Genomic DNA, 17945 nt, shown 5'->3' on the forward strand with positions numbered 1-17945 from the left:
CGTATCCAGCCGGCAGGTGAGACAGGCCACGCCCCCTCCTCGCTAATGAAGGCGAGGCTCGTGGAACTGGCTCGGCAGGTCTTGTAAGAGAAGAATTGGGTGAAGGTTTTTTTTGCTCCCCCCTCAAGTGAGCAGGGGTGGGCGGACCCTTTTAATTCAGACGTCCGGAAAGGCTCCTTCACGAAACCGGAGAAAAGGAAAAACGACGTGAACATATTTACGAGTTTGCTTCACAGGCTGAAGCTGAAACAGACACAAAATGGTGAGAGAGAGGAGCCATACTACACACACACAATGATATTGTTGTTGTTATTAAAGTACTTACCACGTTCAACGTGTTCGTGCAGGATCGGTATGGTGATCTGGACTTTGACTTGGAGTGTGATGGTGGAGGAGACGTCGCGGTGAGAACCCATTTAGTCAATGAGTGTCATTTCATGGCGATAGTACTGTTGATTTTTTTTTTTTTTTTTTTTTTTTTGGCCCCCACCCACCCTGACGCTATATATATTTTTTATATGGGTTATAAGTAAACATATTTACATTCCGTGACTTGCGTTAGCTTAACTATACAACAAAATATATGGTATCTATGTAAATGCACAGCTGAAAAAGTATGAGAATAATAATTGTGTACCAAAATCCACTTTTCAGAATATTACCTAAAACATATAGGAGTGTCCAATAATTGTATTCTTTGTTCTTAATGTGATCAAGAGAGACAAAAAACAACAACATTGATGCTGATACTGTAGCAATACTGAGATCTCGCGATGCCGCGCCGTCTGCGTGAAACAAATAAATGCCCCTCCCCTTTCCCATCAGGAAAACATAAACAGGTAGTAAGTACAATGGTTTAAGTTTGTTGCCGCTAAATGCACTAGGTTTCAAACACGAACCTTTTTGAGAGCCGTTGCTAACCAAAACAGCTGCACACAGTCTCTTAGATGAAGTGTGTGGAGTTTTGCAAACGTGCAATGTTTATTTTCAACAAGCTCTTGTGTTATGTGCACTGCTTTGGCGACTATTAGCATGCCAGATGATTCTGGCAGTTGTGATCAATACGCAATGTTGTGTGCCTCCTAATCATTAATAGGGCTTTAGAGCTCAAATTAAATATACAGACTGAAATTAAATACAAAATAAACGATTTATTGATTTTTTGGGGGGGAGGGAAGGAACTCAACCATGTTTTTTCATGTACCAAAAAATTCTGAAAAAAACAAAAATAATGTGTTGTTTTAAACTCAACTTTCACTTGACATGAATCACAATATAGCGCCAACATTGTTTAACATAGTTATAATAAAAATGTGCCCTTTCATTGGTACCTCCATCTGCAGTTGTTATGACCAGTCTCCATTTGTGGAAATAGCAGAATTTTCTTCACTTGTTTCAGCAAAAGGCAACGTTGTTCGGTGGAATGTTTAAGAGATCCTCCAAATTGGTGGAACCACAGGTACTACAACCATGTCACTAATAATTGAAAAAATATTAATAGTAATAATCAACTTGCGATTTTGTTTTCCTTATTTCCTTGTGAATGTTTACAACACAGGACAACCTGTCAGTCAGCAGTGAACTGTCAAAGAGCAATGACAGTCTGAACGACAACACCAAGGTTTCAAATTTCTATTTTTCCATGACGTGCATTGGGCTAATGAAGACGTCCAAATAAATGTCTTTTTTTTATGTATATTCCAGGACAAAGGAGGTATGTTTAAGGGCATGTTCAAGAAGCAACCTAAATCATCCAAAGAGCCACAGCAGGTTTGTTGTTGTTGTTGGTGCTTTGACTTTCTGTAGCTATTCTTGTCAGGGACGTTAGCCAGACTAAAGAAATCCGGACAAAGCATGACGAGGTCACGCTTCCAGAGTTGTTTTCAAAAACACTATGTTGTTTGTTCTAGGTGGCGGTCTCACAGCACAATCCAGAGCTTTCAGCCAGTTTAGATGACAGCAAATCGTCCAAGGTGAGCGCTCCCTTTTACAGTAAGCTCCCACCGGTTAGCATCAGATGCTAAATTCACTTGTCCTTCGCAGGAGAAATCGGGCATGTTGGGCGGCATACTGAAAAAACCTCCGAAACGGGGACATGCACGCAGGCCCTCACAGGTAACACACCATACTAAAATTAAACCTATACATGAATCTAAAGTGGTGTAAAATATCTCATTGTGTTCTTTTAGGATCTTCTAGACATTGACATGTCTGCCAGCGACAACAACATGAACGACAACACCAAGGTGAGTATTTAATGTCAAAATGAAAAGCTCTTTAAACCTAAAAATGTTTTAACTTTTAGTGTTTAGGCCAGCATGTTTTAGGACCATCTCAAGACACTTTTGGTCTTCAATGTAACACCGTGTTTTAGGACAGCTGTAGTACCCCCTTGTTCTTGAATGAAACACTGTCTGTGTTTTAAGACCATTTCAGGACTCTTTTGGTCTTGAACGCAACACTGGCCGGGTTTAAGGATAATTTCAGGAATGTCCTGCTTTAGAATTTACTGTGGCTTGAGTTTTATGGCATTTTCAATGCAAGACTGCAATGTCAAATGGACTCCTTACGTATTGAACCTTGACTTTGTTTCAGGACAGCTTAGGGACTGTTTTGGTCTTAATGCAACACAGGTTGCATTTTTTAATGACAATTTCAGGCCTCTTCTTTTTGAACGCAACACTGTCTGTGTGTACTTGTAGTGCTCATTTGTTCTTATATGCAACACTGACCGTTTGAAGAGAATTCTCGGTGTTGTTTTTGTCTTGAACGCAACACTGAATGTGTTTTAGGACAATTGGACGACTGTCAGTTTTGAACATAACACAGGCTGCATTTTAGACATTGAATGCAACACTGGCTGTTAGGCAATTTTAGGATTCTTTTACTATTGAAAGCAATGCCAAATGAGTTTTAGGACCATTTGAGAGCTGTTTTTGCTCTTGAACACAGAGCTAAATATGTTTTTGTACTGTTTCGGAACTTCTTGAAGACACTGTCTGTGTATAGAACTGTCAAACTATGCATATACATATTATTTGTCATTTCTTGCATGCCATGTATATGTGTTCCCTGTAGGAGAGTCCCGGAATGTTCAGCGGGATGTTTAAAAAATCTCCTAAAAGAACACAATCTCAGGTGAGATGTGTCAAGACCCCCTCCATATGTATATATGAGCCATCCTACTACATTGGACAACAATCAGATTCTTTTCCAGGACGATTTGTTCGAAAACAACGAGCAGCCGGGAAGCGACAATAATCTTGGCGTCAACAACAATAACAATGCTAAGGTGACTTAACACCTACACGTGTTACTTTTCTTTAGCGTGAATAATGCTAACATCCATAGCTAATGTGCTCTTTCCCAGGAGTCGGCTGGCATGTTTAGTGGAATGTTTAAAAAATCCCCAAAGCCGCTGAAAGAAAAGACAAAGTCTCAGGTGAGCGGCTGTAGAGCCAATTTTTGTATTTGTCAATTTTATTTATTTATCAACACTTTCCAATTTATCCACTGCTCCAGGATGATTTGTCTCAATCCAGCGATCTGTCGGCCAGCAGTGACAACCTCTCTGAGGGCGGGGCTAAGGTCAGGGGCACTCAAACTTATTGCTTTGTGTTACCGTGATGCCCGCAAATTTCTTATTTATTTGTGTTTCCACAGGAGAAAGGAGGACTTTTCAGCAGTGTGTTCAAAAAACCAAAACAAACGGCTGCAACCAGAACTCTGTCTCAGGTTAGATAGTCGTCTATGACTTTTTTGTTTTTGTAATGCAAAACTGAGTGCGTTAAAGGACAATTTGAACAATATTGTCTTGAGCGCAACACGAAGTGTGTTTAAGGGCAAGTTCGGGACTTTTTTTTGGTCTTGAACGCAACATTGACTGTGTTGTAGGTCGATTCTAGAACTCTTTCCGTCTTGTACACAAGTCTCTCAATGTGTTTTAGGACCATTTCACAGCCTTTTTGATGACTTTAGGACAATTTTTGCTCTTGAATGCAATATTTGAGTCTGTTTTAGTTTTGTTTTTTTCCCCAATTCTTTTTGTCCTTATTGTGACACGAACGGTGTTTAAGGACAATTTTGACACTCTATTGGTCTTGAATGCAACACAAACTTAAAGCACAATTTTAGACTTTTTTTAGTCTTGAAAGCAAGTACACAAGTCTGACTGTTTTAGGATGGGTTCAGGACTCTTGGTCGTGAACACAACACTTGGTTTTTAACATTCTTTTAGGATTCCTTATATCTTTGTGACACTGTTAAAGGAGAACTTTAACACGCCTGTGGTCTTGAATGCAACAAAGATGGTATTTAAGGCTTAAAAGTACACAAGTCTCGTTACATTTTAAGACCATGTGAGTACCGTGTTTGAGCGTTTTAGGACAGTTTTGTTCTTGAATGCGAGATTGTGATTTAGTACCATTTCACAACTGGTTTTGTGGAATCTGACTGTTTTGTTAGGTCTGCCAAATTGAAGCATTTTCATAAAATTGTAAGGCTATTTTTTTTTTTCGTCTTGAACGTAACAAACTGTTTCGAAGTCATTATTTGTTATTTCACACCGTTGAGTGTTATTGGGCGATTCTAGAACTTGTAGGACAATTTCAGGGGTCTTTCTGCTCTTGAACGCTCACACTCTCTTGCATTTTAGGAGGACTTGACGGCAGCCAGCGAGCTCTCCGACAGCAGCGACAGTCTCGCGGAGAAGTCTAGGGAAAAGTCGCTAGGCTCCAAAGAAAACCTGTCGGAGAAGCCCAAAGTCAAGCAGGTAATCAATAAAGCTCATCAAAAGATGTGTTTTCATGAAGAATTTGAGCATTAACGTGTGTGTGTCTCCAGAACGGTTTCAGTGCCATGATGAAGAACGCCTTCTCCTCTGACAAACCGGTGCGTTCGTCTTGTTTCTTCTTTTTTCCATGAAAAGGTACAAAAATATAAATATTAAAAGATTGTGCGCGGTTGTTTAGGAGAAGGAAAACACAGACGCTGATGTTAACAAGGAGACGTCGGACAACGGCGAGAACCAGGCCGCCCACAAACAGGTTCTACAAGTTGTTTTGAGGAAATCTTATGTCTTCTCCAACTTCCTGGATTTTTTTTTATTTTTATTTTTATTTTTTATTTTTTTCCCCCTTAACCATTTATTTTCAGAGCAAGCTGGCCGTCGCTGCGAACAAGCTGAATCCGTTCCGATCCGGAAAGGACAAGCAGAGTGACTCCAGCGACGAGGAGACGCCTGTCGCCAGCGAAAAGTTGTCCGGCCACAAACAGGTCAATACATTCCTCGGGTCACACCCGCAGTGGTCGGGGTGTCAAAGGTAACATTTGTCCTCTGTGGCGTCCATCTTAATGTGTCCTCGCCTCCCTCAGAACGGCGTAGTGGGAGCCATATCCAAACTGAACCCATTCAAGGCTGCCAATAAAGTAACTTAATTACGTTGTTTCTTTTTGCTGAGCTTGGAGGTGATGGTGCTAGTCATGGAGCCTTGGTGGTGATGGGAGCATCAGCTTAGTAGTGGCCGTGCTCTTTCGGTCTTGAACCCAGCTCTCGCTGTTTTGGGGCAATTCCAGGACTTCTTCGGTTTTGAATACAAAGAAGACTATTTCAGGTCCATTTCAGAACCCTTTTTGACTGTTTTAGTGCATTTTCAGTAGTCTTTTGGTATTTGAACTAAGTCCATTTTAGGACTGTTTTATGTATTGAATATACATATATGCTCACTGTTTAAGGACAACGCTGTGACTATTTTGGCTTTGAAAACAACATTGACTGATTTAGGACAAATCTGAGACTCCTTTGCTTTTAAACGCAACACTGACTGTTTTTTATGACCATTTGAAAACCCTGTTTGACTGTTTTAGTAGTCATTTGGTATTTGAGCAAAAGACTGAATTTGTTTTAAGTCAATTTTACGACTATTTTGGTGTTGAACGTATATGCTGACAGTCCTTAAGGACAACTTTGTTCCTATTTTGGCTTTGAAAGCAACACTCACTGTTTCAGGACAACTCGAACTTATTTGGTTTCGAATACACCGCTGATTGTGTTGTATGACCATTTCAGAGCCCTTACTAACTGCTTTTGTACATTTTTGGGAGTCTTTTGGTCTTGAACGCAGCTTTGTAGGACTCGAGAATGAAACACTGACCTCATCACTCGCCATCACCCCAAATCAAACAGTCCTTTGTTGCATTTTTCATAAACCCCAAAAAAATGGGCGAGAGATGAGGTCCCTTTGGTGGCCCTGTGTTCTTCGCCAAGCGCTGTGGCAAATTTTTTTTATCGACCTTTGAAAGTTTCAATACAAAAGTAAAGGGTTTTAACTTGTACTTATCTCTTTTGCACAGAAAGAGACAGAGGACACTGAGACGCTCAAAGAAGCTGACAAACAAGTGGAGGGGAAACAGAAAGTACTGTATTTTCATTATCATGAGTACTTTGTAACCACGCGCACACACATCCTCCCCCCCTTTAAATCCTTCCTGTGTGTCGTCCTGGCCAGCTCAAAAACATCGGCGTTGACAGAGCGAGAAAGCAGAGAAGTGAAACGCCGCCGCTTCCACGTCGACCCGCCCAAGAGGTTTGCCCGCAGTTTGGTTCCACTCGCCGCTTTCGTGGTGACGCGTCCGCTTTAACTTGGTGTCACTTTTATGTCTTCACAGGAGAAGAGCGGGACACAGGTTCAGGACAAAGCCAAGGCGAAAGCATCTGAAGACACTAAGGTACTACTTACTGACTCATACCTGGATTTCCTGCTGCCAGGTTTCTATTTTGCTATGAGCCAACAGATAGCAAGTACTTGCGTCTTGCAGGTCAACAACGATATGACGTCCCGACAGAGGACAGACAAGGAAGCTCCCAAAGTTCCCCCACGCAAGCCTTCGCAGGAGGTAGGAAGAGCCTCGAGTGTTGTTTGATTGTGTCCGTCCAAAAGAATCAGAATCAGAATCATCTTTATTTGCCAAGTATGTCCAAAAAACACACAAGGAATTTGTCTCCGGTAGTTGGAGCCGCTCTAGTACGACAACAGAACACTTTTGAGACATAGACGTTGACAAAAAACAGTCACTGAGCAATAAAGGGTTGCTAGTTATCTGGTAATGCCGGTACATTTTTTTTTTTTTTTTTTTTTTTTTGACAATTGTGCAAAAAGGTGCAGAGTCCTCCAGCACTTCGAGCAGTTCGAAAGACTAATGTTGCAATAATGCATTCAGCGTAGAGTTTGAATCCTAAAGATTCTGTAAGTTGTCTAAAAGCAATCGTAAAGGGTTCTGAAATCGACCTAAAACAAATTCAGAGTAGCGTTCAAAAGCATGAGTCCTAAAAAAAATTTAAAAACCTGTCAAAAATAGTTATAAAGTCTACCTAAAACATCAGTCAGTGTGCCTTTCAAGAGCAAAAGTCCTAATGTTTTCCGAAAGCATTCCGAAACTGACCTAAAACACAGTTTGTGACCAAAGGAGTCTTAAAATTGTCAAAAAGGGGTCCTAGAATTGGCCTAAAACACAGTCAGTGTTGCAGTCGAGATCAAAGAAATCCCGTGCAAGTGTGTTTGCCTGACCTGCTTCTTGCGCACCGCTATTGGATTTCAGGAGCTGAGGAGCCGAGCTGCCAACGCACATGTGCCAAAGCAGGAGAACCAGCGTCAGGTTGTTATCGTGCGTCATGTGACATGGAGCCAGAATGCGAATCTATTAACAGATGATTATCTCGCAGAGCCGATCAGATGACGAGTTGCTGAAAGAAGACGGCGAGGGAGACGCGGCGACCCCGGCGGAGGGCAAAGCGGTGAGGTGCACTTGTACCAAATGTTGTGACCAGCGAGTGGAGATGTTTTTATATACAGTGAACCCCCCATTTATCATGGGAGGATACGTTCCAGACCCACCCGTGATGGGTGAAATTCCGTGATATGAATCACTGTTGGCAGAATCCTCGCGAGTGATGCAATAAATAAAACGATGAGGTGACCAAGCAGTGTGATGGGCGGAACTGAATCGATAAGCTAACTTAAACTTATTAAAACACACTTAAACTAACGAAAGGAGTTTTTTTTTTTTTTTTCTTCCCCCCAAGTATTTCTTAGAGCCCGTTCTCGCTCTCGCTGTCAAGGAATGGGAGACGATGATATAAAATTACTTTCAAGAAATGAAGACTCTCTCCCTCTCTGTAGCGCACAGTTCTCCAAACAAGAGGCCAAGCGTGCTTGCTTCAAATTGTTTGTTTCACTCCCAGTTGAAGTTTACTATAAAACTGACACATCAAACAAACGAGAATTAAACATTGCATATTTAAAAAACCAAAATGTTTTACCAAACCAATAAAATGTTGTCCAACAAAAGTTTGTAGCTTGATGGTGACATGTAATGCGAAATGCAGCAGATGGGCTTACGGTAATTAGCATTGATGTTACGGTAATTGTCAACCAGCAAACAACAGCTATAACTCATGTTGCGGCGCACCGTGGTACTACACTAAATTCAGACTTTTCTATGAACTGTAAACACTCATAAAAAAATGATCGCTGAAAAAGCTGCGCGAGAGCGGGGCGGCAAGCGATGAACCGCGATATAGCAGGGGTGAACTATCTACATTTGTCACCTTTCCAGAACAAGAAGAAACAAAAGCGCTATAACCCGTTTATGCCACGTGCCGCTGCCAAGGTACGTGAATGGCACATGTTTTCATTTCGCACGTTGCCCATGTTTAACACTTTCATTCCGTCACGGGACAACAGCCTCCATCGGACGACGAAGGGCTGAAAGATGAAGAAGAAGAAGAAAAAGATCACGAGCAGTCCAAAGAGGACAAAAGGGAGGAGGATGGCACCAACATAACAGAAGAGGTCTTCATTTTTGTCTTGCTTCCTTACAAGATAAATTGTTCCCGAGCATTGTTTACATTTTGTTTGTTTGTTTGTTTTGTCATTTTTAGGTGAAAGTCAAGAAGCCTAAGAGGCACAATCCCTTCATGCCTCGCGTCAAGGTAAGGTTCAGGAATTTAATAGATGTCAAGTGTTTCGTATGGTGGCGTTGACAGCCAAGCGTGTTTATCTACAGTTTGAAATTGTTGTCAAGCAAGTTCACTGACCTAATTGTGTATTTATTATAGTGTTTTAATTGACTTTTATTTTGTGCGTGTTGCAGAACAAAATGGCACAGAAACAGGATGCAGATGCAGAGGTAAACTTCAACTTTGAGACAATTTTTATTTTCTTTTGTATTTTGTTTTAATGTACTTTTATTTTGTTTTTATTTAATTTCTTGTTTCATTTTAGTATTTTATTTTCATTTAATTTATTCATATTTATTGTCCTGATTAAATGTATTTGCATTTCAAGTTAATTGTTCATTTTAATTGAATTTTATGTTTACATTTGTTTGTTTGGCATTTATTTTGTATTATATATATTTATTTTTTATTTCATTTTTTGTAATTAAATGTATTGGTTTTGTTTTTTTCAATGTAGACTTTAATTTCTTTCAATTCGTTTTTTATTTGTATTTTTTAAGATGTTTTTGTTATAATTTTTTTTCATTTTAGTTTGAATTGTATTTCCATCCATCCATTTTCTAAGCCGCTTCTCCTCACTGGGGTCGCGGGCGTGCTGGAGCCTATCCCGGCTGTCATCGGGCAGGAGGCGGGGTACACCCTGAACTGGTTGCCAGCCAATCGCAGGGCACATAGAAACAAACAACCATTCGCACTCACAGTCACGCCTACGGGCAATTTAGAGTCTCCAATTAATGCATGTTTTTGGGATGTGGGAGGAAACCGGAGTGCCCGGAGAAAACCCACGCAGGCACGGGGAGAACATGCGAACTCCACACAGGCGGGGCCGGGGATTGAACCCGGGTCCTCAGAACTGTGAGGCAGACGCTCTAGCCAGTCGTTCACCATGCCACTTGAATTGTATTTATATTTAATTATTCTTCTATTATTTTGTTCTAATTACATTTTATTTAGTTTAATTATTGAATATATTTTTTCTTGGGTAGTTTTCAGGCGGCACGGTTGATGACTGGTTAACACGTCTGCCTCATAGTTCTGAGGACCCGGGTTCAAATCCGGCGCCGCCTGTGTGGAGTTTGCATGTTCTGCCTGTGCCTGCGTGGGTTTTCCCCGGGCACTCCGGGCACTCTAAATTGCCCGTAGGTGTGAATGTGAGTGTGAATGGTTGTTTGTTTCTATGTGCCCTGTGATTGACTGGCGACCAGTTCAGGGTGTACCACACCTCTCGCCCAGAGTCCGCTGGGATAGGCTCCAGCACGCCCGCAACCCGAGTGTGGATAAGCAGTACAGAAAATGGATAGTTTTCATTCTTTTATTTATTTGAATTTTTTTTTTTGTAGAATTTTGTTTCACTTTAAAGTAATGCTTTTATTTTTCTTATTTGAGTTACTCCACATTTTCAACAAATGATTTTTTTTCCCCATCAAACAACAAAAGCACATTTTAAAAAAATCCACAGACTTAATTCTTTAACAAGCAACAGAAACAAAAGCAGCATTATCAATAACAAACAAAAAACAATAAAAGAAAATGAATACCAATTCATAATCTGTAGTACAGAGAGAAAGTTGTCTTAATGCCCCTTTTTTTCATTATTATTATTATTTGCTTTTTTTTCAGTCCCATGTTTTTGTTTTGTAAGGTCTCATACAGTGAAGTATATGACCCCATCTTCTCCCAGAGACACAATAATTACTTTTCATTTTCACCCTCCACAACGATGTCAATCTGGTTCCACCCAGTCAGTGCTTTCTTCCCACACAAAGACACGACGGCATCTTTCTCACCGCTGTTACAATAAGAGGCCGTTTCGGTCACGTGACCTCGTCCCCTCGGAGAAAACCCTTTTGGTCAGCATCTGTTTTCTGTTTTCTCGTTTCTTTTTGCCCCCCTTTGCGTTCCAAAACAAAAGCCCCCGCAGCAGCTGTGTTGAAGGCATGTAAAACGAGATGAGGTCGCTTCAATGTGTCCTGACTTGTTTGTCCGCTTTCCTTTCCGTGAGTCTCGACTTCTTCAACAACACGACACACAAAAGAATCGCTTCCTCCTCTTCAGCATCGAGCTGGAACAATTGGTTTAGTGAGACATTGTACAAAAAGTCCTCTACTGTAAACCGCAAAAATCACTTCCCCAATTGGGATTAAATGTAATTGCCATTTGTTTATTTTTATTTGGTTTAGAATAAATGTATTTTTTTATATTTGATACTATTTTGTTCTAATTTATCATTTATATAGAGTTACATTTATTTTATTTATTGTAGTTTTTATTTAATTTCATTTTCTTTATCTTTATTTCAGTGGGATTTTTTTTATTTTCCTGATTTTTGTTTTTTTATTGTCTTAATTAAAAAACATTGTTTTGTAATTATCATGATCTAATTAAGAATAGAACTGTTTTGTTTTAATTTTTACATTTTATTTTCATAGAATGTATTTGCATTTTATTGATCTCTTAATCATTTTTCTTCTAATTTATTGTTATCCAGGTGAAATTTTGTTAAATTATTTGCGTTTTCATTTTTTTGTATTCTATTTTGTTACTCAATTTATTTTGCTTTTATTTTGATCTAGTTTCATTTATTTAATTTCACTTTTCATTAGATATTGATTGGGATTCAAATAATTTCAGCATAACATTTTTATGTCATTTGGTTATTTCATTCATTGTTTTCTAGTTTAAATTTTTTCCCTATTGATTTCTGATTCAATTTATTTTCATTACTTTATTTTGAAACAAATTAAGCTTTATTTTTATATTTTGTTCTATTAGATGTTTATTTAGATTTAAAGCATTGATCATTAGCATAGCATTTACTTTGTTTTTTAATTACATATATATTTTGTTTGAATCTATTATTTTGTCACCAGACAAAAAAAAAAGAAATCTGACAAAACAGTCCACAGCCTAATTGTACTCGAAAACAACAGCAGCAGCATGACAATATAACATAATAGCACTTAATAATTATTATAATTCTCCCAACAATATTTAATAGCATTTGGCAATCTCCGGAAAGGACATCTTTTTTACACTTGCACTTTTAGTTAGAATTTTGGAAAGCAAACAACAACGCAGTTCGTAAACTTGTTGTGCTTTTTAGGTGACTGCCAACACTTGACCCCGGTGCAAGTGGACTGTAACAACTAACTACTACTACTACGACTTGCGTTTCAGAACGAGGGTGGAAACAGGTGTTTGTTTGAACAGCTGGAGGAGTTCCGCATTGATCCGTCGCAGCCCGAAGACAGACAGGTCGGTCCCAAGAGCATCCCGTCTCCATGGCAATGCCTTGTTAACTAGTAAAGTCTTTATTTATTTATGATTATTCTTTGTTTCAATCTTCTTCCAGGACATGGACGGTCTTATGGACTGGTGGAACACTGTGGAATGTAAGGCACAATAAAACACTAAAATGAACTGGACAACAATCGCGAAACGTTTCAAGACAAATGTTTGTGAAATGGTGGTCGTTGTCGCATTCAAAAGCATGGTGTTGTGAAAAATCTATCAATATCTTTTGATTTGTGCCTTTTTAAAAACGTGCTCTTCCTCAGCTTGGGAGGATACGCCTCAGAATGAAGACATGACGGAGAAAGAAGAAGCTAAGTGAGTGTTGGATGACACTGGGATGGATATTCCACAAATTGCTCATTTATTTACCATCGCGGTAGTCGGTCAGTCGAGTTGGTCAAGTTAGTCAGTTGGTCGTTCAGGTTAGTTAGTTAATCATCAGTGCAGTGAGGTCAACTTTGTTAATTACTTGGTCTGTTCCATCAGTTGTTTGGTTCGTAAGTAGGATTCCGCAAAAGCCACCACTAAACTTTTATTGGTAGCGAAAGTCTGTCGGTGGGTTAGTTGGGCTGTTGGTCCATCAGTTGGCTAGTCGGATTATGCAAAAGTCACCACTCAACAGCAATTGGTTGCATAAGTCTGTCAGTTGGTTGGACCGTCAGTTCGTGGGTTATCAATCAAATGCAAAAGTTACCACTAAACCTAAATCACCTAGTTAGTAGTATTTTTGCTAAATTTCCCACTCAACTCTGATCTGTAATGTTAGTTTGTAGTTTGCTAGTTAGTAGGATTTTGCAAAGGTTAACACTAAACTTTGATTGGTAGTATAAGTTCATCGTGAGTGAATAAATTAGTAGCATTATTCAAAACCTACTACTAAACCTTGATTGGTAGCATTATTTTAATGTAAGTAGGATTATTCAACTTTTGATTGGTATGAACAGTATTCAGTCAGTTAGCTAGTTTGTGTCAGTTAGTGTTATTTGATTACACAAAACACTCAACTCTGATTAGTAGTATGTTAGCTACTTAGTTAGTTGATTCGTTTTTTAGTTAGATAGTTTGCCCTTCCACAAAAATCACCACTAAACTTTGTTTGATAGGATTAATTTTTTGTTAGTTGGTATGTGAGTGAGTACACCAAAGTTACCACTAAATTCTGATTGGTCGCATCGGTTAATGGTTAGTTAGCTCGTAATTTACTGTGTTAGTTTGTAGGATTGGGATGAAAAAATCGACTTCTATTTCCTGTGGTCAGGGCGTTTGCCGTGACGGCGGATAAGGTTCAGAAGGGCATCCGCGTGTTCAACAAGCTGTTCTCTGAGCGCGCCGAGAGCCTGTGGCAGCACGTCATCGACCTGAACAGCATGGCCGATGCCCTGGACAAGTTCAACAAGAACACCAAGATCGCCCAGATCACCGGCGGCTCCACCAGCGCCATCGGCGGCGTGGCCACCATCGCCGGGCTGGCCCTGGCCCCCGTCACCTTCGGCACCTCCCTGATCGTGACTGCCGTGGGGCTGGGCGTGGCCACGGCCGGCGGCCTCACCTCGGCGGGCGCCGGCATCTCCAACCAGGTCAACAACTCCATGGACCGCAAGAAGGTAGAGAAGATCGTGACGGACTACCAGGAGAAGATTTTGGACCTCAACAAGTGCCTCAAGTTCATCAAGCAGGGAATCGAGAACCTGCGGCGCTTCGACCTCATCAAGATGAAAAACAACGCGTACAACCGGGACTTCCCCGTGCTCAGCTCCAGCTTCTACGAGGATGGCGCCATGGCGGGCAAGGCCATCCTCATCAACGCCAACGAGATCATGCGCGTGGTGCAGATCGCCAACGTGGCGGGCAGCACGGCGGCGCGTGCCGTTCAGATCGCCAGCATGGCCACCGGCGTCCTCACGGGCCTCTTCGTGGGCATGGACATCTACTTCGTGGCCAAGGACTCCAAGGAGCTCAAGAAGGGCGCCAAGTCCGAGTTTGCCGGCAAGATCCGCGAGGTGGCCACGCAGCTGCACGACGGCCTGGTGGAGCTCAACACCATACGCGAGGAGCTGCAGTGCACCACCACGCCGCAGGACGAAGACCAACAAGGGGCCGATGCCTCGGACGAGAAGGAGGAGGAGAAGAAAAAGGAGGGCTACGACTACGACAGCTCGGAAGAAGACGAGATCGACCGCATTAAGAAAGCCGTCAAGAAGGACCTTGACAACAAAGAATACGTGTGACCTGATACCACACGCCACTGGAAAAACTAATTGACCATCAAAGGAACTGTAATGAGGTCCCACAAATATTCAACCTCTACATTTTCATATGACCCCGGGAGGACTTTAGAAAAACTGAAACGGAAAAGACAAAGCTCAAAGAAGCAGAAACAAACATTAAAAGAAACATTAAGACCAAAAATATACAACTCATACAATTTTTAATGACAACCAAAAAAAACTTGCGCTAAGAAAATGGTTCCCCAGCCCTTATCTAAGGTCATCCTGCATTGTAAAGGAGCATCTAATAATAATAATAATATTAGAACTATTTATATGTATGCCTTTCAAAGGATCTAAAATAGTATCAAAGTAACATCCAAGCTGTCATTTTGTCGCACAATGATGACATCGCAAATTTTTTGTTTCTTTAGTAGCCGACCTGAAAATGACTCTCCCATACCAGGAAGTGACATTGCTATCTTGGAAGTTCATAGCACTTCCAATGTTTTTTTTTTTGTTGTTGTTTTTTTTCTTTCTTCCCATTCTTTCCTTCTTTCTCTGTAAAATGCTAAAAACATGATTTTGCTAAGATGGGACATGATTACGATTTTGACGAGTTGACTTTATGTGACACTCGTTTTTTGGTGCTCAAAAGCATGTTTTAGGATCACGAATGATAACCGCGAGCTGCATTTTTGGGGAATAGATTGCGTTTTTCCTCTTCGGAGAGTCGAGGTTTGTGCTCGTAAAACACGACATGCCAATAATGTTTTAGTTGTTCTTTTGTTTTAAATCACAAAAGACAAGTGTCTTTGTTGTAATAAATACTATATGCTAGCTGGCTAACTTTAGCGTTAACGTTCACTGGACTGGATGTAATGTAGAAACATGTTTAATATATATTTGTGGAGAACCTTCTTTGAAAATTTTATAATGTTTTGCTCACTGGATTGACGATGCTAATGCATTTAGTGCTAACTTTTTCACTGGATAAATCCGCCATGCTGTTTTATTTAATGAACTTATTTCTTATAAGTTGTCTTGTGGGTGGACATTTTTACGTGCAATATATTCAGTGTGTTATAAATAAAGGCAAAAGTAAGAGTGTGCGGAAATTACAATAAAGATTGTAAATCTAATGATTGTTATTTTGTTGTCATTTGTGTGTTTGGCAACCAGGGTAAGAACTTTATAAAATACACTAATTGGATGTATGAAAATACACAATATGCACTCAACTTATTTAAAAAAGAAAAGAAAAAAAACATAAACATAAATTCATTAAAATGTAATTGTTTTTCTGTTTATGTTGGTTAAAAATTATGAAATTAAGTAAGATGAAAATAAATAAACATAAGTGGTATGTATGTCCAGCAAAAAAAAATTACAAAAAAAATATATATATATTTTTAGGGAAATCATTTGAAAAAAAATCCAATATCCAATGAATTAAATTAATTTGTTAATAAAATAAAGGTTAATATTGTTTTAATGTATGACTGGATACAAAAAACAAAGCATAGGACACAACCAATTTATGAATATCAAATTTTACAGTATTTGTTTTTATTCTATCCATCCATTTTCTGTACTTAATACTAATCATACATTATAAATGTATTCATTTAGTAAGACTGAAAAAATGCATAAAGCATCTGTCTAGCTTCATAATTTTGTTTTTTAACTGACACAAAAATACATTAAATACAAACTGTAATAAAATACAAATTGTAGCTATATGAATATGTAATAATTGTGTAATTGTTATGAAATAAATAGAAAATAATTGAATTTTAGCATAATTATAATGGTATCAATTTAATTTCAATGTATTTATATTTTTTATATTTTATTTTTGAATTGTATTATTCAATTAATATTTATATTAATTAGAAGCATGAGAATAACCATAAATACTAGCTATTTGTGATTTATGTATTAGTAAAATGTGTTTATATACTTTTTTTGTTTATTATATTATTGCAGAAATGTGAATAAATAACTTAATTTAGAAGGATAAAAACCTTGAACAGACACATGAAGGACTGCTCTAGCTAGTTATCACTTATCTATTAATACTTATTTGTATATTTTTTTGTTTTGATTTTATTAATCCAAAAACTGTGAATTAATTCAACAAAACGTATTAATGTTTGCCATTTTCCATTATTAATTGCAATTAATCAGCATACATTTTGTTAGTCATAGTCCTTTCTTAGCCCTTCTTTCATTCATTGGCTAAAATTGCCGAACCTTTATTCTTGGGGGATAGTTTTGTCCCTCTTCCTTCACTTTTGAGGTTGAACCTGATGAGTCAAAGCCGCCGAGACCCAAGCACAGCTGGGTTACGCCGTGCCCCTTCCTCCTCCTCTTCCCTCAGGTGAGTCACACACAAAGGAAACAAAACAAAAGGTTTCGACGACATCATCGGCAGGTAAGATCTTCACATTGATCAGCTTGGCACATGAGGATAATGATGACGGTGTTGTTTTACAGGGCATGTTGCTCCAAGTGTGTGTGTGTGTCTATGGGTTGTGGTTGTCTTCGTGCTGGTGAACAGAAAGGTGGGGAAGTTGCTCCATCTTCAATCGCCATAATGAATACAGTGTATCGATGAGGAATATTATGATGATTTTTTTGTTGTTGTTGTTGGCAGCACGTTGAAATACCGGTTAGGTCGCCAGCCTCACAGTTCTAAAGTTCTGGGCTCGAATCCGGGGTCTGGCCTTCCTGTGTGGGGTTTGCGTGTTCTCTCATGTGTTGTGTGGGTTTTCTTTGGGTACTCTGGTCGCCTCCCACATTCCAAAAACATGCATGGTAGGTTCAGCGAAGACTCCACATTGTCCTTGGGCCTTTTGGTGTGAATGTAAGTGCGATCGGCTGGCGACGAGTTCAGGGCGAGCCCCGCCTCTCGCCCAAATTCGGCCAGCTCACCCTAATGAGTATTATGGATAAGCGCTGTAGAAAATGGATGGATTATAGTTGTAGTGTTTGCTCATTTCTTGACTGTTAACACACGATGGTTAAGATTTCAGCAAGATATTCCACCGGGACGTCAGTGCAATAGGAGATCTTTCGGGAGTTGCCAGAAGTCCCAACAAGCAGGAACATGCACAAACATAACAGCATACAAAGGATTATTTTTAGAAACTCAAAGAATAATTTTGGTCATGCCATTGCGTAAAGGTACACTAAGACAATAAACAATAGTGGATAAACAGCTGTGCAGGGTCTGCATTAAGACAGATCACTGAAAAGATTTAACGATTTAAGATTTAATGGAACTAAAATAAAATTTAAAAAAAGACCTTTTATTTGTCAATTAATTTAGCTTTTATTACATTACTTGTTTGTATTTGTCATTTAAAAAAAACATTTTTCAATGTCTTATTTTGTAAATGTTATATTTATTTTTTAAATCTTGT

At 39.3% G+C, this 17945-nt stretch overlaps 1 protein-coding gene across 2 annotated transcripts; it reads left to right on the forward strand.

Annotated features, from left to right (window-relative positions):
- Nucleotides 1-70: 70 nt before the first annotated feature.
- Nucleotides 71-15659, forward strand: apol1 (apolipoprotein L, 1). Of its 2 annotated transcripts, XM_061694958.1 has the most exons (32): nt 71-262; nt 348-404; nt 1400-1459; nt 1559-1621; nt 1705-1770; nt 1911-1973; nt 2044-2115; nt 2190-2246; nt 3079-3138; nt 3218-3292; nt 3371-3442; nt 3523-3588; nt 3664-3735; nt 4655-4771; nt 4843-4890; nt 4971-5045; nt 5155-5274; nt 5374-5427; nt 6352-6414; nt 6507-6584; nt 6667-6726; nt 6817-6894; nt 7597-7653; nt 7721-7792; nt 8614-8667; nt 8742-8849; nt 8939-8989; nt 9151-9186; nt 12194-12271; nt 12369-12408; nt 12574-12625; nt 13569-15659. In XM_061694958.1, exons 1-32 carry the CDS (start codon nt 260-262, stop codon nt 14536-14538), a joined length of 2997 nt encoding a protein of 998 aa, XP_061550942.1. In that variant the 5' UTR covers nt 71-259; the 3' UTR covers nt 14539-15659. The 2 variants fall into 2 exon arrangements, with proteins under 2 accessions (XP_061550942.1, XP_061550943.1); XM_061694959.1 differs by lacking the exon at nt 5374-5427.
- The last annotated feature ends 2286 nt before the right edge of the window (nt 15660-17945 follow it).

Source organism: Phycodurus eques, chromosome 13 (genome assembly GCF_024500275.1).
Source record: "Phycodurus eques isolate BA_2022a chromosome 13, UOR_Pequ_1.1, whole genome shotgun sequence".
Classification (NCBI taxonomy): Eukaryota; Metazoa; Chordata; class Actinopteri; order Syngnathiformes; family Syngnathidae; genus Phycodurus; species Phycodurus eques.